Genomic DNA, 25,552 nt, shown 5'->3' with positions numbered 1-25,552 from the left:
CTGGGAGGCCCCGCCCTCCTTCCTGGGAGGTCCCGCCCCATCCGGGAGGCCCCTCCCTCATTTCTGGGAGGACCCTCCCCTTCCTGGGAGGCCCCGCCCCTATCTGGAAGGCCCCGCCCCCTTACTGGGAGGTCCCTCCCATTCCTCGGAAGCCCCGCCCCTAACCGGGAGGCCCCGCCCTCCTTCCTGGGAGGCCCCACCCCTATCTGGGAGGCCCCACCCCTAACTGCGAGGCCCCGCCCCTTTCTGGGAGTCCCCGCCCCCTCCTTGAGACCAAGGTGGGGTGGGCGCAGGGTGCTGGCCTCAGTGGCCACCGCCGGGAGCCACATACCGACGCGGAGCACAAAGTCGTTGTAAGACTGGTAGTTGATTTCATCCAGGACGTCGAACATCTCGATGGCGAAGTCCGCCAGCGTGCTGAGGTGCGAGGAGATGCACTTCTTTGCCTGCGCACGAGCAGACAGGGGTTACCACGTTTGGGGGTGCAAGGGCAAGGCTGGGGGCCGGGGACGCTCAGGAGGCGCCCTGCCATACCCGCGGGATCAGGGACCGGAGCCCCCAGGCACAAGTGCGCCCACCGCCTGCAGGCTTGGCGTCAGCCCCTCGACGGCTGGACCCCCTGCGGCAGGGGCGGGGGCAGCCTCGGTGCACAGGTAGGCAGGCCAGTGTCCCCTCACACAGAGCCCGTGGCCCCCGCTGCTTTGTGCGGCTCTCACGGCCTCTCTCGTGCCAAACAAGGACATCGGGCAATTTTCTTCTCTTGGTTAGAGTCCCGTCGGCTGCCCTCCCTCCCACGGTTCCCCTCCTGGTCACCTCCTGGGGGACCTCCCTTACCGCTGAAGCGCTCACAGTGACGCACGGCGGTTAACCGCAGTGCGCAGTTTGCATTAGGCTTCGCTGTGTGTGTGCACGTCCTGTGGGTTTCCACGAACGCAGAACTTCGTGCGCCCACAATTGTAGGAGAACACAGAGCAGCCTCACTGCACCCCTGCACGCCCGCGTGTTCAACAACCCCCCCCAGCCCCCGGGCAACCCCTGATCCTTCCATCGTCTCCATAGTCGTGCCTCTTCCAGAAGTTTCCATAATTGGAATCCTACAGCATCAGCCTCTTCAGATTGGCTTCTTGCCTCCGTAATATGCATTCATGTTTCCTCCACATCTTGCCATGGCGTCATCGCTCATTCCTTTTTAGCGCTGAATAACATCTCCTTGTCCGGATGGACCACAGTGCATTATCCGTTCACCCAATGAAGGACATCACGGTTGCTTGCAAGCTTTGGCAATTATGAATAAAGCTGCCGTAAACATCCATGTCAGATATTTTGTGGACATAAGTTGTCCGCTCCTGGGGCGCCTGGGTGGCTCAGTTGGCTAAGTATCTGCCTTCAGCTCAGGTCATGATCTCAGGGTCCTGGGTCGAGCCCCACATCGAGCTCCCTGCTCAGTGGGGAGTCTGCTTCTCCCTCTCACTCTCCCTCTGTGCTCTTTCTCTCAAATAAATAAATAAAATCTTTTTTTTTTTTTTAGATTTTTATTTATTTGACAGAGAGAGACACAGCGAGAGAGGGAACACAAGCAGGAGAGGGAACACCTTGCCAGCGCTGGGTGTCCTCCAGGTTCTGGATGTTGGCCGTTCTGATCAGTGTGTAGTGGTGTCTCGTTGTCTTAATTTACATTTCCCCAGAACACGTAATACGAAGCTTCTCCCTACACTTACGTCTCGTGTGTTCCTTCTTCAGCGAGAGGTCTGTTCAGATCTTTTGCCCACTTTTTCATCAGATTGTCTGTTTTCTTATTGTTCAGTTTTAAGAGTTCTTTGTATATTTTGTTTTTATTTTATTTTTTTAAGTTGGTTCCACGCCCAGTGTGGCGCTTGAACTCGCAACCCTCAGATCAAAACCTGAGCTGAGCTCAAGAGTCGGACACTTAACCGACTGAGCCACTCAGGTGCCCCAGGAGTTCTTTGTATATTTTAGATCCAAGTCCTTTATCAGAGAGTGGTTTACAAAGATTTTTCCCTCAGCCTGTGGATTGTCTTTTCATTATAGTATCTCCCACACAGAATTTTAGATTCTTAATTACATCCAACATAACGATGTTTTCTTCCGTGGATCGTGCTTTTGGTGTTGTATCTAAAAACTCATCACCAAACCCAAGGGCACCTAGATCTTTCTTATGCTATCTTCTAGATGTTTAATATGTCTGCCTTTTACATTGAGGTCTACGATCCATTATAAGTTAATTTAACACATCTTGCGTTAACATTCTGCTAAATATAGACGGATGTGCAATGTCCCAGCTGTGTGTTGTCGGCTACCTTTGCTCCATTTGCTCTTTCGTCAAAGATCTGTTGACTCTACTGATAAGGGTCTATGTCTGGCTCTCTATTCCGTTCCACTGATCTAGCCGTCTGTTCCTCCCCCACCTCACCCTATCTAGGTGACCTTGAAGTCGGTCGTGCCAGCCTCCAGCTCCGTTCTGCTTCTACTGTACTGTGTTAACTGACTCTGGGTCTTTTGCCTCCATGTAAACTTAGGATCAGTTGGTCAACACCACAAAATAAACTGTTGGACTTTTGAGTGGGATTGTGTAAATCTTTAAGATCAATTGGCGACAACTGACCTCTCGACCATGAGTCTTCCTGTGCTCAGAGGAACATTACCTTCCCACTTACTTAGATCTTCTTCGATTTCTTGTATCAAAGTTTTAGTTTTCCTCACAGAGACACTGTTGTAGTTATTTTGTTAAACGTGTACCTGGTATTTAATTTTGGGGGTGCTACTATAAATGGCATTGTGTTTTTAATTTCAAATTCCACTTGCTTATTGCTGGTGTGTAGGGAAATGACTTATTTGGTAATCTTGTTTCCTGCAACCTTCCTATGGTTGCTTATTATAGACATTTTGTGGATTCTTTTTTATTTTCTACATAGATAATCATGTCATCTGTGAACAGGGACAGTTTTATTTCTTCCTCCCCAGTCTGTGTACCTTTATTACGTTTTCTTGTCTTACTGCACTAAGACTTCCAGTACGAATGTCAAACAGGAGTGATGACAAGGGGCATTCTTGCCACACTCCTGATCTGAGGGGGAGGCTTTGTTTCTCATCAAGTATGGTGGAAAACTACCGGGTTTTTATAGATGTTCTTTACCTAGTTGACAAAGTTTCTATTTGTAGAGTTTGCTCACAGTTGTGTTTTTTTAAAAGCAGGAATGGGTGCTGGATGTTGTCAAATGATTGTTCTGCATTAATTAATTGACATGATCATATATGATTTCTCTTCTTTATCCTGTTGATATAGTAAATTTCATGAACTCACTTCGAAATGTTGCACCAGCCTTGATATCTTTTTTAATTTTATTTATTTTTAAAGATTTTATTTATTTATTTGAGAGAGAGAGAGAGAGAGCACAAGAGGGGGGAGCAGGAGAGGGAGAAGCAGACTCCCCACTGAGCAGGGAGCCCGATGCGGGACTCGATCCCGGGACTCCAGGATCATGACCTGAGCTGAAGGCAGTCGCTTAACCAACTGAGCCACCCAGGCGCCCCAGCCTTGATATCTTTTTTTTTTCACTACTAAAATGAGTTTATTTTATATTAAAGTTTTCAAAAAACACATATGTAATATTACCCCCATACTAGGCCTCAAGAGAGCCTTTACAAAGAGTTTAAAAAATTACAAAACAGCTTTCTCTGAACTATGAAAGTACACAGATTTAAGAGGTGTTAGAGGAGAAAATATTAATTCATGGTAAATTTTTAAAAAGTTAATATACAACAAATCTGTAGGATACTACTAGAAGATTAAATCTTTAACCATTTAGAGAAAAAAGCTATATTTTTCTTGGTATCTTGATATCTAATTCCAACTTCTTTGTGGTCTATTGTTCTTTTCATACAATGTTGGCTTCAACCTGCTGATATTTGTTGAAGACTTACTCATCTCTACTCATGAGGAATATGGGCTTGTGATTTTCCTTCCTTGTAGTTTCTTTATCTGGTTTTCATATTATTTCATATTATTATGTGGTACTCTATGGACTCATAGAATGAGTTAGAAAGAAATGAGTAAGAAACTTCTACGTTCTGGAAGAGATTTTAGAGAATGGGTATAATTTCTTCCTTAAATGTTCAGTGAACCCATCTGGGCCCACTCCTGTTTTGGAAGGTTACTAACTACTGACTCAATTTCTTTAATAGATATGGGCCTGGTAAAATTTTTTATTTCCCCTTGTTTGAGTTTTGGTAGATTGTGGCTTTCAGGGCATTGGTCCATTTGATTGAAATGATCACATTTGTGGGCACGGAGTTGTTCATAACATACCTTTTCACCCTTTGGTTCAGTACAAGTGGCCTGACTTCCATTTCTAATATTAGTAACTTGTGTTTTCTCTTTTTCTCAGTTAGCCTGGATAGAGGTTATCAACTTTATTGATTTTTCAAACAGCCAGATTTGAGTTTCATTGATTTTCTTTTTTAAAAAAGATTTTATTTATTTATTTACTTATTTATTTATTGCATGAGCAAGGGGAGGGGCAGGGGGAGAGAGAGAGGGAGAGAATCTCAAGCAGACTCCACACTGAGCACAGAGCCCAACGCGGGGCTTGATCACACAACCCTGAGATCGTGACCTGAGCCGAAATCAGGAGTTGGACGCTTAACTGACTGAGCCACCCAGGCGCCCCATTATTGATTTTCTTTTGTGCTTACTTGTTTTCAATTTCATTGATTTGTGCTCTGATTTTTTTTCTCCCTATGCTTACCAGAGGTTTATATTGTTCTTTCTGTGGTTTCCTAAAGTGGGAGCATAGGGGATTGATTTTGGATTGCTCTTCTTTTCTAATATAGGACTTCAGTGATATAAATTTCCCTCTAAGGGCTGCTTTTGCTGCATTCCACAGACCTTGATAAATTGTATTTTCATTTTTATTTCATTCAAAACATTTTTTAAATTCTCCTGAGATTTCTTCTTTGACTCGTGTCATTTAGATAAGCGTTACTTAATCTCCAAATATTTTGGAATTTTCCAATTATCTCCCCATCAATCGATTTCTAGTTTAATTCCATTCTGGTCTGAGAACACACTTTATATGATTTCAGTGGTTTTAAACTTCTTAAGATGTGTTTTGGGGGTACCTGGGTGGCTCAGTCGGTTAAGCGTCTGCCTTCGGCTCAGGTCATGATCCCAGCGTCCTGGGATCGAGTCCCACATCGGGCGCCCTGCTCAGCGGGGAGCCTGCTTCTCCCTCTCTCTCTGCCTGCCACTCTGCCTACTTGTGTTCTCTCTCTCAATAAATAAAATCTTTAAAAAAAAAAAAAAACTTCTTAAGGTGTGTTTTGCAGCCCAAAATGTGCTCCATCTTGGTAAATGTTCCACATGAGCTTGAGAAGAATGTGTGTTCTGCTGTTGTTGCATGAAGTTGTCTGTAGGTGTCAATTTTATCCAGGTGCCTGATTACGTTGTTCACTTCAACCATCTTTGCAGATGCACAACCCACTGGATCTGCCAATTACTGAGAAGGGTGTTGCAGTCTCCAACTATAACAGTGGGTTCATCTATTCCTCCTCACGGTTCCATCTGTGCTTTGCCTTGCATATTCTGACCCACTGTTATTAGGTGCATACATGTTAAAGACTCTTATGTCTTCCGGAGGATTAACTCCTTTATCATTTTGCAGTCTCCCTTTTTATCTGTCTGATAATTTCCCTTGATCTGAAGTTTGCTTTGTCTTAAGATTGCTACCTAAACTTTGTTTTATTAGTGCTAGAATGGTACCTCCTTCTACATCCTTTATTTTTAAGGTATCTCTGTCTTTATATTTTAAGTGTGTTTCTTGTGGCAAACCTAGTTGGGTCTTGTGTTTTTGGCCACTCTGTCAGTCTCCTTTAATTGGCATATTTACACTCACATTTAAAGTGATTATTGAAATAGTTGAATTAGCATCTCCCGTATTTATAACTGTTTTCCATTCATTGCATTTTCTTTTTTTACATCTTCCGTTCTTTTCCTGCCTTTTTTTTAGGGCTAATCTGAGGACTTTATTCACAATTCTGCATTGGGAAAGGGGAATACTCCATGGTGCTGGGCTGGCAGGACTGGGGTGCAGCTGGTAGGAAGGGGGCAGGACCAGTGAGGAAGAGGCAGGGCTGGTGGGGGAGGGTCAGTGGGGCAGGGCAGGGCCGGAGGAAGCCCCCGAGACTGGCCTCGGTGCTGACTTTCCATGGGAGACTGTTTGGAGAGAGCTGGCCACTGAATGGACAGCCCACAGGCCACTGCCCTGACCCAATGCTAGGGCAGACTGGGGCTCAGAGCAGGGAACCTGCCCAGAGTCGCAGAGAAGTTTGGGGCAGAGCTGAGACCCAGTCCCTGAGCAGCAAAACCCCGGACAGCACTCACCTTGGTCCCGGTTGTGGGCGCCAGCCCCACCGCAGCCATGTAGGTGCTCCCGATGGTCTTGATCTTCTCCAGGTCCTTGTAAAAGTCTTTGTCCATGAGCTTTGTTTAAAACACAAAACAGTTAAATGTTACATAACATCCAAGAGAAGCCACCGTGGGAGCCACCCCAGGGCGGACAAGCCTGTTCTGGGAAGCAGTGTAGCTCTTCTGTTGTGGGCACTAGACAAGGTCTGGGCTGAGCTGAGGGGTGCCAGCAAGGGTGTGGGGAAGAGGAGCCCAGGAGGGACCATGCAGAGCACCCTGTCCTGCAGCAGCAACCTCAGGCTTCCCCTGGAGGAGATGCCCCGGGGCAGGGAGCAGGGCTAGTGCAGACCCCAGGCTCCTGCCCACCCGTCCCGGAGGCGAGGCCGCCAGCAAGCCAGCCTGTACTGGGTAGGAGTCAGGTGTCAGCACCCGCCGCCAGAACTCAGAGCCTGCGGGCGGCAAAGGCCCCTCCTCCACGGTCAGGGTCATTTTGGACCCCCCAGGGGACAGAATGCGCGGGCTTCCTCCCAGTTCCGTGTGCGGGGGAATGCGCCACGTTGTGGGGCACCATTCAGGGGCGGCCCTCACCTCGTCAAAGTCAGCGATGATCTCGTTCAGGAGGCGCAAGCACTCCACCCCCATGTTGTTGCCATCCAGCTCGATGTAGAAGTCGTCAAAGTTGGGGATGGAGGCGAACATGACACCCACCTGCGAGTAGGACTGGTAGTACAGGTCCTGGGGGCAAAGGTGAGGTCAGCCGCAGCGCTGGGGACAGCAGGTGCGGGCAGGGGAGGAGGGCGGCAGGCAAGGATGCATGGGCTCTGAGCTGCCCCGGGACCCAGCCCCATGAACCCAAAGCCCTGGAAGCTTCCGGTCAAAGCCGGTCAGGCCGAGCCGTGGGCCCCATGCCTTTAGGATCTAAAATGCTAACCAAGCCTCTTTATTTCTGAGTCGGCATGTGTGAGCTCTGCTCTGTGGCCGCCGCGATTAGGAAGCTCAGACCCACCCGGCTGCCCTGAACACGGGCTTTATGAAGCCCATTCTCCCCCCATGCAGGGTGACAGATGCTCTGCTCTCTCCCGGGACCAAGAGTGGGGACTTCCTCACCCCTGGAGCCTCCTGCTGCCCAGGGTTGGGCAGAGGGGGCCCCACTCAAGCCTCGGTGCGGCCAGGGCTCAGAAACAGCCATGCTTTGCAATTTCAAGCAGAGACGTGACGGGAGGGTCCCTCTGGGTGGGACCTCCAGCCGCAGACCTGTGAGCCCCGCCAGAGCAGCCCGGCTTGGCGAAGCGGGAGGCAGGTACCGCACACTCACCATGTTCCGGGGGTTGGACATGAGGAAGTGCTGAGCAACGTGGGCCGGCAGGAGGTTGAAGAGAATCCTCTTGTTGTCCAGCTTCACCCTCTCCATGTCGTCCCTCTCCTCCTCTGCCTGGGGGGCAGACCCGCCGTTACCCACTCGGCTTCTTCCCCTCGCTCAGCATCCCCTGTGGCAGACTCTCCCAGACCAGGCCGACCAGGACCCCTGACACCTCCCAGCCAGGCCCTGCATGGGCGTCTGAGTGCCTGGGCATCACCCGATCTCAGCAGAACCAGGAGTCCAGCTAGACGCCCACCCTGGACCTCTGACGGGGCTCGTCAGCCTCTCACTCCCAGGTGACACCTAATGCCCTGCACCGCCTTCAGCCGGAAGCCTGTTAGGTCAGACCCCTCAGACCCCTCACCCCTGACATTTCCCCTTGGTGATTTTCTGTCTGCCGACCCCTACCTGCTCCTCGGCGATAAGCCCCCACTTGCCTGGGCCACACCTGTCCCAATGGCTCTAAATGACATCTGCCTCACACTGTTCACAGTGCCATGAGTCACCTTTCCTACAACACCCAGGTCTTTCCAATCATCCGAACAAGACTGCAAGGGTGCAGATCCATGGTCTACACAGGGTCCACTCCACGCCCCCTCCCCGGGCAGAGCCCCTGCATCCCAACTTCATGGGGGCCCAGAGGAGCCACGAATTTCTGAGGAATTCCCCACCCTGATCAGCTGGAACTTTCAAAGGACAGACAGTGGGGGGTTCACCCCATTTCCGGGGTATGCTCCCCACCACCTTCTGGGACCCAGACACCGGAGCAGCTGAGACACGAGCCTGCTCCCAGGTCCTGCTGGCCCCCAGGCAGCCTCCGATGTGCCCCAGAACATTCACGGGCACCTGCCGCCTTGTCAGTCACTTAGGACTCCCAAAGCCAGGCAGCCAACCCCATTTCCTCTAGAATCTCCCCACCTCCAGCAGCATTCACGTCCTGGGCACTGAGATAGGGGGACCTGCAGGGACCTGGGGTTGGGGACAGATACAGCACCAACAGGACTCAGCTGAGTGCAGACTCCCTGGAGCAGGGGGTGTGGGCCAAGGGGGCCCTCCCAGGGTATGCTGCTAGGCAGGTGGAGGACCTCTGAGCCACAGGGCCTTTGCACAGACTAATGAAACCAGTGGCAATGCCCCCTGGCCTGTGGCAGCCACACCAGCCCTTAGAGACAGAAGCCACCAGATGGCATCGGTCACTCACCCTAGCTCCCAAACCTGGCACCCAGGCCGACCGGAGAAAGGAGCAGCTTGGGGAACATTTCTAGGGCTGCCTCAGCCTTGTGGACACTGGCCTCTGGCAGTGACGACGGGGACACAGGGATGCCTGTTGGCAGCCTGCAGCCTGTCCGTCAAAGCTGCGGTTTGGAGGCACCCTTCCCCAGTCCGGTCCCGCTTCATGGCCAGCTTCCTCGTCGTAAAATGGATGGAAAACCCTCCATTTCAGGGTCTTACTTATCAAGGGTTAGGAGAGCGTGTGCTACCTACTAAGCCTGGAATTGTCCGTTCCTGTTAATTCAGTACGATTTCCACCAGTTAAAGTGGGAAGGGGTAACTCCCAGAGACAGAGCTGCAGACACCAGCATGAGGACGAGGACGCCTGGAGCACAGGGGACAGCGCAGCCCGGATGAGGGGCCCAGCCAGCAGCCCTGGGTCCCCTCTGGGCACCGTGCTAGGGAAACGACCATGGGCAGGCCACAGGACCATGAGTTATCGAGGAGCCTGGCAACAGGATGGGCTTCATCCTCCTCCTCACAGCGTGCAGTCAGGCAGCGGTGGGGGGTGGGGCATGGGAGAAGGAGCCCAGGAGCTCCAAGACCCGGTGGAGACGAGCCAGCCTCTGCAGGAGGGAGGCCGCAGCTGTGGGAGAAAGGGAAACACCAGAAGGAAGCCGGGAACCTCTCCTAGGACGCGTGCGATTCATTACCTTTCAACGCATGTGCCCTGACAGACACAAAAGAAAGTCTTTTGCAGGGTAAGATAAAGAGGAAGTCAATATTTTTAAGAGAGCAGTTTTATTTGTTAATGGCACTAAAAATTTTGCTCTCCCCCAAATATCATTAGTGTTAAGGATCCTTTAAAGAAAGCAATGTAAGTGAAGGCACTTCAACGTTGTAAAATAAATAATCTTGGTTTATCACTTTGTGATCAAAAGCTTTGGTTCTAAGTTCAGTGTCTTTCAACTGACTTAGAATTCGCCGACATTGATGGCCCATCAGTAGCAAAAAATCATTCTGTTTTTTAATCCATCCACGTTTACATTACATGTGATGGATAAATGTCCATCTTCTTACAAATTAAGCAGAAGGAGTTGTATTATTGTATTTTTAACAAATACGATGAAAACCTGCTGAAATTCTCTGTTCATGAGATTTTCCTACCAACCAAGAAACCCTAAGTATTGGTGAGAAAGAGCTGGTGTAGGTGACATACACAATTCCTGTCACCACATGAGAGACACGACCAACACCCCCATTTTCTTTTTTTTTTTTTTTTAAGATTTTATTTATTTGTTTGAGAGAGAGAGACAGAGATAGCAACAGAGAGCACGAGCAGGGAGAAGCAGACTCCCCACTGAGCAGGGAGCCCGACATGGGGCTCGATCCCAGGACTCTGGGATCATGACCTGAGCCAAAGGCAGATGCTTAATGACTGAGCCACCCAGGCGCCCCCAACAACACCCCATTTTCAAGCTGTTCCCTCTGCAGTGGAACTTGTTTCAAAAGGCATTTCCCTTCTCATACGTCAGAATCTGACCTGGGACATTAAGGGACAGAATGTAGGAGCGGACATCTCAGAAATTACTTCCTGGGGTGCACCTACAGACAGGTACGTGGCACCTGAGAAGGGCTCACGGACTGGGGGCACGGTCTCTCCATAAACAGAACAAAACAAAACAGCATTACCTGACAAGTCCCGGATCTGCTGACACAGATGACCGGTGGGCTGTGTGTGCAGTGACTGTCACCATGACCCCCACAGAGTGCTGCCAAGACTCTTTATCTAACCAACTAGACCAGCACACCCCTCCTAGCACCTGGAATCAAGGACGTGCTCACTCAAAATGAACAGCTGGTCACACTCAGCCTGGGAAGTGACGTCCCTGCCTCCCCCGGAAGTGACATGTGGCCGGAGGCAGATGGCCACTGCCAGCTCATACTGCAAATAGTAGGAAAGTGCATTTCTTGATTTCCAGAACACTCACCATGAACAGAGCTGCTGATGCTGCACTAGAGTCCTCAAGAAAAGAACCAACAGGACACGTGCAGACACAAGAAGAGATTTATTACCAGGATGTGGCTCATGAGATCATGGAGGCTGAGCAGTCCCACCCTCTGCTCTCTGTAAGCTGGATGCCCAGGAGAGCCAGTGGTGGTTCCCGTCCAAACCCAAAGGCCTGAGAACCAGGGGAACTGAGGTCAGAAGACCAACATCCCAGCTCAACCGTCCAGCAGGAGGGGTGAAATTTTCCTTTGCCTTTTTGTTCTATTCAGGCCCTCAACCTGAACTTATCTAGGTCCCCAAAAAGGGATCAAAGTGATATTTGTGGCATACAAGAATACTCAGCCCCCAGAAACTAAAATTCACAATGCCCAACATCTAACTAAAAACTAGCAGATACAGAGAAGCGAGAAGTATAGCTCATAACGAAGAGGGAAACAAATCAGTTGATATTGATCTGCAGGCATGCAGTCAGTGGGCTGAGTTAGATGATTCATTCAAAAAGCTGGAGGAAACATGGTAAGTAGAGAGAGAGGAGATATGAAAGAGACCCAAATCAAAGTTCTGAAAATGAAAACTACAAAATCTGAGATGGGAAATGCATGGGTGGGATTACGGAAGACTAAGTATTGCAGCAGAAACGAGGATAAACGTGAAACGTGAAAACAGCAGTGAAAAGCACCAAACATGGAAGGCACTGAGAAGAGGGAGCAGCAGAGCATGCACAGAGCATGAATGAGGTGTGGAACCCCTTCCAGGGGCCTAATGCATGCACAGGCAGGGCCCCTGAAGGAGAGAGAGAGACAGAAAAAGATCAGAAGAAATAAGGGATGGAAGTTTCCCAAATTTAATGGAAACCATAAACCCACAGATCCAAGATGCTCCACAAACCTCAAGCAAAAAACGACACCAGGGTACCTCACAATCAAGCCACTTAAAACCAGGGATAAAGGGAAAATCTTCAAAAGCCACCAGATACAAAGAAACGTTACACACAGAAAGATGGTAGCCAAGGAATCGCTGGAAGCAATGCCAGACAGGAGAGAGAGAACGTCTTTAAAGTATGAAAGGGAAAAAGATCATCAACCTACAGTCCTATCCTCAGCACACGTATCTTTCGATCATGAAGGCAAAATAAAACCTTTCCAGACACACAAGAGATGAAAGAACAAATTCCCAACAGACTTGGAAGAAATGTTAAAGGTGGTCCTTCAGGAAAAAGGCAGATACCAGATGGAAACCTGGATCTTCACCAAAGAACGAAAAGCACCAGAAATCACAGCTATGTGGGTACATAAAAATACAATTTCTGGGGCGCCTGGGTGGCTCAGTCATTAAGCGTCTGCCTTCAGCTCAGGTCATGATCCCAGAGTCCTGGGATCGAGCCCTTCATCGGGCTCCCTGCTCCGTGGGAAGCCTGCTTCTCCCTCTCCCACTCCCCCTGCTTGTGTTCCCTCTCTCGCTGTGTCTCTCTCTGCCAAATAAATAAAATCTTTAAAAAAAAATACAATTTCTTCTCGTAAGATATCTTTAAAACATAGTTAAGTGTTTATGATGGAAAAATATATTTTGGGGGTTATAATATATGTACAAATAAAATCTATGATGTCAATACCAAAAAAGATGGGAGAAATATGTATGCTGTTGCAAGGTAGAATACCATCAGCTGAAGACAGTGATAAGTACCCACTGAAATAATCCACCTGGGGAGGAGCTAAGATGGCGGAATAGTAGGAGGACCCTCTGCCTACCTCGTCCCTCAACCACAGCTAGATAAATATCAGATCATTCTGAATACCCAAAAAATTGATCTGAAGACTGACAGAACAAACTGCACAACGAAAGGGAGGAAGAGGCCACATCATGGAAGGTAGGAGATGGGGAGATATGGTTTGGGGGAGAAACAGATGTGGGTACTGCAGAGGGAAAGAAGCCCTGGTCCCAGAGACAGGCGAGAGAGAGGAGCGCACAGGGTTACGCATAAGGAGAACAATTTCTCAAAGCCATTGACTGGGAAAACAGGTGAGGCTGGTTTTTGTGAGATTTTACAACCAGCGGGGTTCAAAGACTGGAGTTCTAAGGTCCACAGTGTGGCCAGTGTGGAGCCTGGTGGGCACTGCAATGCTCCTGTGGGGAAGGAGGGTGGAGAGCCCCAGAGCAGACGGCACAATTTGAGGATCCCCTGGGACACACAGGGACAGATAATTCCCCCTTCTTGGAGCACATGTGGGAGAGGCGGCATTGCCTCTCTCTGGGGACAAAAGAACCGATGGGCGCCATTTCTTTCCTCCGCCCCTCAGCATAAATTAACTTCAGTAAGCAGCACCAGCGCCGACAGTGACAGCCCAAACCAAGCCCCGCCCCCCTGTGCTCTGCAGGTGCTGCTTTTCTTGGGCAAGTGTCCCTGAGAACCAGAACAGTGGGTCCTTCCCCCAGAGGATTATCACAAACCCCCTGCATGCACCACATCTACTGACCACGGAGTGCTGCAAAGCTTCAGCTCTAGTGGAAACAGGATCTAATCTCTTTTAACAAGCACAACAAAGCACACCTAGTTAAAACTCACCCAACACTGGACAAGGTCCAGACACTGCCCACTACAGGCAAGGAGAGCCTCTGCACACGACTGGTCTGAAGGACAGAGCGGCCAAAACACCACAGCACAGGGCATGCAACACACACTAGAGACACTTCCGGACGCGCCAGGCTCCGGACACTATATGACCTCTTCTTCACAAAGCCACTACTTTCAGGAGCAGGAGACGTACCAGGCTTTCCTACCACAGAGAAGAAGACCAGATACCTAGACAAAATACCAAGATAGAAGAATCCATCCCAAAGGAAACAACAAAGAAAGGTCATGGCCAGGGGTCTAATCAAAACAGATATAAGTAATATGCCTGATCCAGAATTTAAAGCAACCATTACAAGGATACTAGCTGGGCTTGAGAAAAGCAGAGAAGACACCAGGGAGCCTCTTACTGCAGAGATAAAAGACCTAAAACCTAGTCTTACCAAAATAAAAAATGCTATACCTGAGATTCAAAACCAACTGGATGTAATGACTACAAGGATGGAAAAAGCAGAGGAACAAATAAGTGATATAGAAGATAGAATTATGGAAAATAATGAAACTGAAAAGAGGGAAAGAAAAATATTGGATCACGAATGTAGACAGGAAACTCAGTGACTCCATAAAGCATAATAACATTCGTATCATAGGAATCCCAGAAGAAGAGAGGGAAAAAGGGGCAGAAGGTTTATTTGAGGAAATTATAGCTGAAAACTTCTCTAATCTGGGGAAGGAAACAGACATGCAAATCCAGGAGGCACCGAGAACTCCCATCAAAATCAACAAAAGCAGGCCAACACGAAGACATATCATAGTTAAATTTGCAAAATATAGAAATAAAGAAAAAATCTGAAAAGCAGCAACAGAAAAGAAGTACCCAACCTACAAAGGAAGACAAATCAGGTTCACAGCAGATCTGACCACAGAAAGTCGGCAGGCCAGAAGACAGTGGCATGATATATTCAAAGTGCTCATTGGGAAAAATCTAAAGCCAAGAATACTCTATCCAGCAAGGCTGTCATTCAGAATAGAAGGAGAAATAAAGAGTTTCTCAGACAAACAAAAACTAAAGGAGCTCATGACCACTAAACCCACCAGACAAGAAATACTAAAGGGCACTCTGAGTGGGAAAGAAAGACCAAAAACAACAAAGACTAAAAAGGAACAGAGAAAATCTCTGGAAACAAGACTTTACAGGTAATACAATGGCACCAAATGTATATCTATCAATAATTACTCTGAATGTAAATGGACTAAATGCTCCAATTAAAAGACATGGGATATCAGAATGGATACAAAAAATAAGACCCATTGATATGCTGTCTACAAGAGACTCATTTTGGACCTTAAGACACCTGCAGACTGAAAGTGAAGGGATGGAGAACCACTGGACACCAAAAGAAAGCTAGAGTACCCATACTTGTATCAGACAAACTAAACTTTAAACCAAAGACTGTAACAAGAGATGAAGAAGGGCACTATATCATAATAAAGGGATCTATCCATCAAGATCTACAATTGTAAATATTTATGCTCCCAACTTGGGTGCACCCAAATATGTAAATCAATTAATAACAAACATAAAAGAATTCAAAAATAGTAGAGGCCTTCAACACCTCACTCACAGCAATGGACAGATTACCTAAGCAGAAAATCAACAAGGAAACAATGGCTTTGAATGACACCGTAGACCAGATGGACTTAACAGATATATTCAGAACATTCCATCCTAAAGCAGCAGAACACACATTCTTTTCAAGTGCACATGGGAGTTTCTCCAGAATAGATCACATCACAAATCAGGCCACAGCAAGTACAAAAAGATTGAGATCATACCATGCATATTTTCCAACCACAACACTATGAAACTTGAAGTCACCCATAAGAAAAAATTTGGAAAGGCCACAAATACATGGAGATTGAAGAACATCCTACTAAAGAATGAATGGTGGGTGCCTGGGTGGCTCAGTTGGTTAAGCGTCTGCTTTCGGCTCAGGTCATGATCCCAGGGTCCTAGGATCAAGCCCTGCATCAGGCTCCCTGCTCAGCAGGGAGTCTGCCTCTCCCTCTCCCTCTGTCCCTCCCCCAAGGCTTGTACTTGCACTTGCGCTCGCTCTCTCTCAAATAAATAAATAAAATCTTTAAAAAAAAAGAAATGAATGGGTGAACCAGGAAATTAAAGAATAAATAAAAAATACATGGAAACAAATGAAAAGAAAACACAACAGTCCAAAACCTTTGGGATGCAGCAAAGGTAGTCCTAAGAGGGAAGTATATTGCAATATAGGCCTACCTCAAGAAGTAAGAAAAATCTCAAATATGCAACCTAACCTTATATGTAAAGGAGCTAGAAAAGGAAGAGCAAATAAAGCCTAACATCAGCAGTAGAAGGGAAATAATAAAGATTAGAACAGAAATAAATGATATAGAAACAAACAAACAACAACAAAAAAAAAAAACAGTAGAACAGATCAATGAAACCAGGAGCTGGTTCTTTGAAAGAATTAATAAAATCGATAAACCCCTAGCCAGACTTATCAAAAAGAAAAGAGAAAGGACCCAAATAAACAAAAATCACAAATCAGAGAGGAGAAATAACAATCAACACCACAGAAATACAAACAATTATAAGAGAATATTATGAAAAATTATATGCCAATAAACTGGGCAACCTGGAAGAAATGGATAAATTCTTAGAAACATATAGCCTACCAAAACTGAAACAGGAAGAAATAGAAAACTTGAACAGACCGATAACCAGCAAAGAAATGGAATCAGTAATCGAAAATCTCCCAACAAACAAAAGTCCATGGCCAGATGACTTCTCAGGAGAATTCTACCAAACATTTAAAGAAGAGTTAATACCTATTCTTCTCAAACTGTTCCAAAAAATAGAAATGGAAGGAAAACTTCCAAAATCATTCTATGAAGCCAGCATTACCTTGATTCCAAAACCAAAGACCCCACTAGAAAGGAGAACTACAGGCCAATGCCCCTGACAAACGTGGATGCAAAAATTCTCAACAAGATCCTAGCAAATCCGATCCAACAGTACATTAAAAGAATCATTCACCACGATCAAGTGGGATTTATTCCTGGGTTGCAAGGGTCATTCAATATTTGCAAATCAATCCACGTGATACACCACATTAATAAAAGAAAGGACAAGAACCATATGGTCCTCTCAATAGATGCAGAAAAAGCAGCATTTGAGAAAATACAGCATCCTTTCATGATAAAAACTCTCAACAAACCCAGAAACGGCCCCTCAACTCTATGGTCAACTAATCTTCAACAAAGCAGGAAAGAATATCCAGTGGAAAAAAGGCAGTCTCTTCAACAAATGGTGTTGGGAAAATTGGACAACCCACATGCAGAAGAATGACACTGGAGCACTTTCTAACACCATACACAAAGATAAATTCAAAATGGATGAAAGACTTAAATGGGAGACAGGAATCCATCAAAATCCTAGAGGACATCACAGGCAGCAACCTCTTTGACCTCTTGGCCACAGCAACTTCTTGCTAGACATGTCTTCAAAGGCAAGAGAATAAAAGCAAAAATGAACTACTGGGACTTCATCAAGATAAAAGGCTTCTGCACAGCAAAGGAAACAATCAACAAAACTAAAAGGCAGCCTATAGAATGTGAGAAGATATTTGCAAAAGACATATCTGACAAAGGGCTAGTATCCAAAATCTATAAAGAACTTATCAAACTCAACACCCAAAAAACAAATAATCCAGTTAAGAAATAGGCAGAAAACATGAATACACATTTTTCCAAAGAACACATACAGATGGCTAATAGAGACATGAAAAGATGCTCAACATCATTCCTTATCAGGGAAATGCAAATCAAAACCACAATAAGATACCACCTCACACCTGTAAGAATGGCTAAAATTAACAATGCGGGAAAGAATAGATGTTGGTGAGGATGCAGAGAAAGAGGAACCCTCTTGCACTGTTGGTAGGAATGAAAACTGGTGCAGCCACTCTGGAAAACAGTATGGAGATTCCTCAAAAAGTTAAAATAGAACTACCTTATGATCCAGCAATCACACCACTAGGTATTTACCCAAAGAACACAAAAACACTGATTTGAAGGGATACATGTACCTGTTTATAGCAGCATTATCAACAATAGCCAAACTGTGGAGAGAGCCCAGATGTCCATCAACAGATGAATGGATAAAGAAGATGTGATACACACACACACACACACACACACACACACACACACACACACTGGAATATTACTCAGTCATCAAAAAGAATGAAATCTTGCCATTTGTAATGACGACATGGATGGAACTAGAGAGTATTATGCTAAGTGAAATAAGTCCATCAGAGAAAGACAAATACCATATGATTTCATTCATATGTGGAATTTAAGAAATAAAACAGATGAACATAGCAGGGGAAAAAAGAGAGAGAAGCAAACCAGGAAACAGACTCTTTACTATAGAGAACAAACCAAGGGTTGCTAGAGGGGAGGTGAGCAGGGCAATGGGTTAAGGAGGGCGTCTGTTGTGATGAACATTGGGTGTTATGTGTAAGTGATGAATCACTAAATTGTACTCTTGAAATAGTAATATTACAATATATGTTAACCAACTGGAATTTAAATAAAAACTTAAAGTTTCTATTTAAAACTAAAAAAAAAGAAAGAATACAACAAAGAATTGCAGGTAATAAAAAGAGGAAGAGAGAGAGAGCTAGGGAGATAAATGAATTAATAATAATAATTATCATTAATAAATAACCAATAATAATTATTAATGGAATAATAAAGATTATTTTATATTTTAATAGAATAATAAAAATAACCCAAAACAGGCAGAAAAAGAGGAAAAAAAAAACACAAAGACTAGATGGGCAGTTGGGACAAATAGGAGACAGCAAGATAAAAGATTAAAATCCAGCTGCATCAGCAATGTCCACAGTGGCCAAACTGTGGAAAGAGCCAAGATGTCCATCAACAGATGAATGGATAAAGAAGAGGTGGTATATATATACAATGGAATATTATGCAGCCATCAAAAGGAATGAGATCTTGCCATTTGCAACGACGTGGATAGAACTGGAGGGTATTATGCTGAGCGAAATAAGTCAAACAGAGAAAGACATGTATCATATGACCTCACTGATATGAGGAATTCTTAATCTCAGGAAACAAACTGAGGGTAGCTGGAGTGGGGGGTGGGGTGGGAGGGATGGGGTGACTGGGTGATGGACACTGGGGAGGGTATGTGTTCTGGTAAGTGCTGTGAATTGTGCAAGACTGTTGAATCTCAGATCTGTACCTCTGAAACAAATAATGCAATATATGTCAAGAAAGAAAAGAAGAAGAATGTAGCAGGAGGGGAAGAATGAAGGGGGGGGAATCGGAGGGGGAGAAGAACCATGAGAGACGATGGACTCTGAAAAACAAACTGAGGGTTCTAGAGGGGAGGGGGTTGGGAGGATGGGTTAGCCTGGTGATGGGTATTGAGGAGGGCACGTTCTGCATGGAGCACTGGGTGTTATGCACAAACAATGAATCATGGAACACTATATCTAAAACTAATGATGTAATGTATGGGGATTAACATAACAATAAAAAATTTAAAAAAAAAACAAAAAAAACAAAAAAAACAAAAAAAAATCCAGCTGCATCAGTAATCACATTAATTGTAAATGTTCTGAATAGCTCAATTAAAAAGGCAGAGATTTATAAACTGGATAAGAAGGCAAGGTCCAGGGCGCCTGGGTGGCTCAGTCGTTAAGCGGCTGCTTTCGGCTCAGGTCATGATCCCAGAGTCCTGGGATCGAGTCCCACATCGGGCTCCCTGCTCAGCGGGAAGCCTGCTTCTCCCTCTCCCACTCCCCCTGCTTGTGTTCCTGCTCTTGCTGTCTCTGTCTCTGTCAAATAAATAAATAAAATCTTTAAAAAAAAAAAATCAAGAAGGCAAGGTCCAATTTTATGTTGCTTGTAAGAAATCCACTTTAAGTCAAAAGACATCAATAGGTTAAAAGTAAAATGATGGAAAAAATATATAATGGGAGCTGGATTACCTATATAATATCGCACAAAGTAGACTGCAGAGCCAGGAAACATTACCTGGGAAAAGCAGCTCTTTCCATAGTGATAAGGGGGATCCAAGTTTCAACTTACCAAGAGGACATAATCCTAAACCTTTATTATGCACCTAATAACAGATGGCCAAAATACATGAAGCAAAACTGATAGAACTGTACAAAATTCTGTCCACAGGTATAGTGGGAGATTTCAACACCATTCTCTCAAAAATTGGTAGACTGTCTGGGCAGAAAATCTGTAAGGGCATAGGAGACCGATGAATGGTCTCAGCCAGCTTGACGTCATTGACATTTAAAAAACATACCACCCAACAGCGACAGAATGGAGCATGGACAATACAAGAATTCTCAAGACATGTAAAAAGATTCAAGGCACACGAAGCATCATCTCTGACCACAGTATAACTAAGTAGAAGTCAATAACAGAAAGATCTCTGGGAAATCTTCAACAAAAGAATGTATTTCTTCATAACTTTTGGTCCAAAGAAGAACTTAGAAAAGAAACTCAGAAAGTTCTTCAAACCAAAGGAAAATGAAATGACATATAATGTCAAAATTTGTGGGATTAAAGCAGCACTTGGAGGAAAATGGATAAAAAAAAAAAAAAACCCTGAGTCAGAGAAGATACAAATCATCTTTAGAAACTAGAAAATAAGAGTAAATTAAACCCAAAGTCATCAGAGGAAAAGAAAGATCAGAGTGGAATCCAGTGAAATGGGAAACTCAAAAATAACAGAGAAAAATCAGTAAAACCAAAAGCTGTTTCTTGAGAAGATCAATAAATGTATGAACTTCTTGTCACACTGATCAAAAAAAAAAAAAAGTCTACACAATCCTACCTCAGCAGAAGAAAGGGGACGTCACCACAAATCCGATAAATGGTAAAGGGGTAAGAAGAGAATGGTATAAACAATGTCATGATGATAGAATGAACAACGTTCAGGGAATGACACAAATTTCCAAAGATACCTCAAAAAGAAATGGAAAACCTGATAACCCTTTATCTTTAGAAAAACTGATTTTAGTTAAAACCTTCCCACTCTAAATACATACATACAAATCCAAGCCCAAGGGCTTCACATTGCCAGACATCTGAGGAAGAAATGGTACCAACTCTACGAATTCTTCTGGAAACCCAAAAAGGAAGGAACACTCCTGAGGCCTGCTTCACTCTGACCTCTAGGCCTTGTCTGGCCTACAAGACTATGGAACGACAACATTCATGAATGGGGATGCAAATATTCTTACCAAATTCTGGCACAGTGAATCCAACAATACATAGAACCGTTCCTACGTCACAGGCAAGCCCACGCTGGGCCGCCTTCCCTCGGAGCGCCACCAATATGGCGCCAGCACCGATGGGAATCACCCTCCTGAGTCAAGCATTCACTGGTACAGACATCAGCTGCTCTATGATCATCAAAACTACAGTTGGCGTCATGGTCATCTGGCGAGCCCAAGGAAAACACCGCTCTGGACAGAAGCATTGTGAGGGCCACCGAGAAGAGGCAAGCTTGAGTATGCAGGTTCATGAGGCCAGCCCGGGCTCTGTACATAGTTAACCCCCACCCAGCTCCGGCCTGGCCATCTCACAGCAGTGTGAGGCACCGTGGTGGGCAAGACAGGCTGACGTGCCCGGGGGGCAAACGGGCAAAGTCTAGAGATTGCCTTGTTTTGCTGGGTTTACGGGAAAGTGATGTGGCATTTCTCGTTACAGATCCTTGGAAAAACATGTCAGTGTGTTGTGTGTAGGCAACCCTACACGCAATGTGGGGGAGGTTTCTCTGGCACCGAAGTCTCTGGAAAGCTCACTTGGAGGTGGGGGCCGGGCATGGAACGGGGTGCTGGCGGTGGAGGACCTCAGGGCAGGATCAACCCCCAGGCTTACCAACGGTTAAAGGGACGCCGATGCCAAGAAGAGTGCTTGGGAGCCCAGATGAGAGCAAAAGCCGCCTCGGCCTCCGTCCGTGAGGGTAGCCGCGGAGCAGGTGTCTGGTGGACAGGCTGGGGGCCCAGATTGGCACACCCCCAGGTCTGGGGTCCAGCCCGGCTCTCCGGCTCACCCTGACTCTGTTCTTCTCAAGCTCTGAGTAGCTATTCACAGCTCAAAGATCAGAAACCAGAGGGGCCAGCTGACCACGGGGTGGGCATCTCCGGGGACCTGCCGGCCCGGTCACCCTGGAGAGCCAGCCGGAGCCAGACAAGACCAAGTCCCTTAGCACAGCCCACAAAAGAGGCTGTTCTCTGCTACCTGGCAAGGTTTTGGCAAACGGCCGCGGTCAGGCCTCCCTTCTGGGAGCCCACGTATGCAGCCGTCGGCTCTGGCTTCTACTCGGACCCGAGACCTCCCGGAGGGCTCGGCCAACAGGCCCCCTGCACCTTCTTCAGCAGTTCTGGTCAGTGCGGAGCGTCCGCAGGAGCAGGGAGAGCACAGCTGGGTCCCTTCCCGCATGTCACTGAGGGCTGGCCGTGTCCCGTGGCTGCAGGCCGTGAGTCTTGTCTGGTGGCCCCCAGGCACTGCACCAGCCCGGGGTTGCCCGATACCCGCCAGGGTCTTCAGCGCCCCTGACCTCACCTGGGCTGTGGTCAGGCTGTCATGCGGGACGACAGTGGCAGCCCAGTCCCTTGAGGGGGGGAGCCAGAATCAGGGGTGTTCCCCAGTCTGCAGGGGGACTCTGGGCCGGCACTGTCCACACAGCCCAGCCCACGTGTCCCAGCCCCACGGACAGGGGGCCAAGGGGCTCAGCATCTCAGGGGCCTCTGCCCCCCCGACTCCAGAATCCAGGTGTGCAGGGAAGACGGCGCTGGGCGGCAGGCCCCTCAGAAGCAGGGGTCCCCCAGCACACGGGGGTGGGGACTGCCCGGAGAAGACACTGAGCACACAGGGTGGAGAAGGACCGAAACAGGCACATCCCGGGGACAGAAAGGAGACCAGCTGTTGCTCAGGGTTGCGGTGGCCGAAGTAGAGAGTGACCGCTAATGGGCACAGGGTTCTTCCTGGGGACATGCGAATGTTCTAGCCCTGTGGTGACGCTTGCCCAACTCGGTAAATACACCGAAAGCCACTGAACTGTATCCTTTACAGGAACGAGTTGTGCGGAGCCTGAATTCTACCTCAGTGCGGCTGTTAGGTAAAACAGAATAATTAAGCCGTGTTTTCCCCAGCGTACGTATGTGTGTGCGTATACACACGCACAGATACACGTATGTACGTGGAATATGCGTGCGTGTGCACACACGCGTCTTCCCTCTTTTGTTTACCCAAAGTAACAGATTCATCCTTCGTGATCTTGAATATGCGTCCCGCCCTGACGTCCTTAGCCCGAATCTGTCTTTTCCAGGCTAACGACACCAGAGAGCAAGTATCAGACTGGCCACTGCAGGTGGAACGTCCCCGGAGGTGAGCAAGGCGGGGTCCGAAGGCCGCGCAGCCGCACTGAGCCCCTGCCCTGCGCCAGGCCCGCCACCAAGCCTGTCCGCGTAGGAAACTACAGTGACCGTATCCCCCCCGGGATGGAACATTTTACGTGTCACCTGGACCGGGCCACAGGGCTGCGAACATCGTTTGTGGGGGTCTTTGCTGGTCTCTGGAGGGATTAACACTTGAACGGCTGGACTGAATGACGCAGATGGCCTTCTTCAGCGTGGGCGCCCTCACCCCCCCAGTCCTCTGGGCTTCACCTGTCCGGGGTCGGACCGCGGCTATCCCTGTGCCCTGGACCCCGGCGGGGCCCCTGGCTGCCCACGGGGCTCCTGGGACGAGGATGCTCCCACCTGCCCCGGACACCACTCGGACCCCTGGTCATCCCGGCTCAGCCGTGTCCCCGCCGCCTGGGCCCCTCACATCTGTGCCCCGTTCCCCACCTGCAGGCCCCACCCTGGGCAAGGCTGCTATGAGAACAAACACTATTAAATGCCCTGGACACTAAAGAGCTGCTTCTTAATACGTCAGAATAAGAAAACCCTTGAGAGCTAACACTTGTGGGTCTCCATTCTATGGCACGCCGCCTCCCCAAGTTTAGATGGGGAAGCCGAGCGGAAGCAACCTGCCCAGGGTCAGGAAGTTTGCACGTTGCACAGACGGAGTTTGAACTTGGCCCAGAAAGCCAGATGGCCTCCCCGTCCAAAGGCTGAGGACACAGCAGGTGACAAGGGGCTCCCAGAGACACCAGCCCCGCATCCTGGGCTGGGCCCAGAAGTGCACCTGTGTGCTGGTCGCTCGGCAGGTGCACAGTGCAAGCCTTTGGTGGTCGTCCCCTCCCTCCCTGGGGCTGAGGCCCAGGGACAGCTCCCACATCTGCACTCCTCAGCCCCCTTCAGGCCTCTTGTGCCAGAATTTGCCAGTGTGCTTGGTAATAATGGAGATTCCTGCCCTCCCCCACCTGCAGACCTACTAAATCTGGGGTGCACGGTGCAAGAGTCAGTGTTTTCCGGAGTCTGCCACGACCCTGCGGAGACCCGCTGTCACATGCAGCCCGGGGAAGGCTGAGCCACTCTGCACCACGCCCCAGAGCTAGAATGCCTTTGGGACAGGGAACTCACTGCTCTAAACACCGCCAAACTCTGGCGCCCGTCAGGCAGGGCTCACGAGGCGGTCGCCTGCTCCCCAGCGCTGCCTTCCCCGGCCCCCGTCCTACTCCCCGGCCCCAGCACTGCGTGCTCCACCCGCACGCCAGCTGGTGACCAGACAGGAGCCCTGACTCCCCTCCCGAGGGGCCCCTTTGCCACACGCCCCCCTCCATGGAGCAGAGAGAGCGCATCTTGCCTGTGCCGCCCACAGGTAGTCCAGCCGCAGCTTGATGTCCACCTGCCGGGCGTGCAGGGCCAGCGTGCACGAGAACAGCAGGATGGCCACGATCGGCTCGAAGCTGCGCCCGGAGACCGCGCCGCCCCTGTGCGGGTCGAGGAAGGAAACCTCGTCAGCTCGGAGAACGCCAGACCCGGCCCCACCTGCCCCTGGACGCCGTACTCAGCAGCGCCTGCCACAGACCCGGGCTAAAGCCAGTCTCGCCGGGAAACCCAGGGCCTGGCTGGAACCGGGCCCTAAATGGACACGTGGAGAAGCCACGGAACCAGTGTGCTTCCTGACGCGCAAACAGGAACAGGCAGCCCGAGCGGGCGCACACGACACCAGCCAGGTGTATCCCAGTGGGGGGAGCGCACCTACCCCGAGGCCCTGGTGTACCCGCTGAGCTCCAGGACCAGGATGTAGGACGTTGTGAGCACGAAGAGCAGGATCATTTTGGGCAGGGAGGACACCCGCAGGAAGATGGCCAGAGGCAGGGTGCCCACGAGGCCGCAGAGCAGGGCGTGGGGCGCCGACTCGCAGGGGGCGGCGGGCAGCACTGCGTTCCGGCCGCCAGGCCTCAGGACCACCAGGGACCCGTTGGGGCTGGAGCTCCAGGCCCAGGGCAGGCAGCCCACCTGGAGGGGACGGAGGGGAGGGAGACGCCCGCTCAGGACCAGCCCACCCTCCACCCCCAGCCCACTACAGCCTCTGGCTGCGGACCCTCGCCCCCAGGGGACCCGCGCCCCCAGGTGCCACCAGAAGGCCTTGGACCCTCCCTCCTGCTCTGCCTTCCAGACTCCTCACAGCAGGGTGGGCAGGGCCAGGGGGAAGGAGACCCCTGCCATCCTCCCCAGACCGCCAGCCCCCGCTGGGTGTTCCTGCCCCTCTCCTATTGTTACTGCAGCCCTGCCTCCCTCCTGTTACTCCTCCCCTACCTCCCCCCTGGTACTCCCCATCCCACCTCCCCCCTGCTACTCCCCATCCCACCTCCCCCCTGCTACTCCCCATCCCACCTCCCTCCCGGCACTCCGCATCCCACCTCCCTCCCCGTACTCCCCATCCCACCTCCCCCCTGTTACTCCCAATCCCACTTCCCTCCTG

General features: G+C 48.8%; 1 protein-coding gene across 1 annotated transcript in view; it reads right to left on the bottom strand.

Annotated features, from left to right (window-relative positions):
- Positions 1-25,552, bottom strand: part of ADCY1 (adenylate cyclase 1) — a 92,320-nt gene that overhangs the window by 4,130 nt on the left and 62,638 nt on the right. The window contains exons 12-17 of the mRNA XM_032430455.1: positions 24,830-25,086; positions 24,428-24,554; positions 7,740-7,856; positions 7,013-7,159; positions 6,401-6,499; positions 332-446 (exon numbers count right to left, since the gene is read on the bottom strand). Of these exons, the coding sequence (XP_032286346.1) occupies positions 332-446; positions 6,401-6,499; positions 7,013-7,159; positions 7,740-7,856; positions 24,428-24,554; positions 24,830-25,086 (862 nt within the window). The remainder of the gene's footprint in view (positions 1-331; positions 447-6,400; positions 6,500-7,012; positions 7,160-7,739; positions 7,857-24,427; positions 24,555-24,829; positions 25,087-25,552) is intronic.

This window comes from Phoca vitulina, unplaced genomic scaffold, assembly GCF_004348235.1.
Source record: "Phoca vitulina isolate PV1807 unplaced genomic scaffold, GSC_HSeal_1.0 scaffold44, whole genome shotgun sequence".
Lineage (NCBI taxonomy): Eukaryota > Metazoa > Chordata > Mammalia > Carnivora > Phocidae > Phoca > Phoca vitulina.
This window is presented reverse-complemented; position numbering and strand designations above follow the sequence as displayed.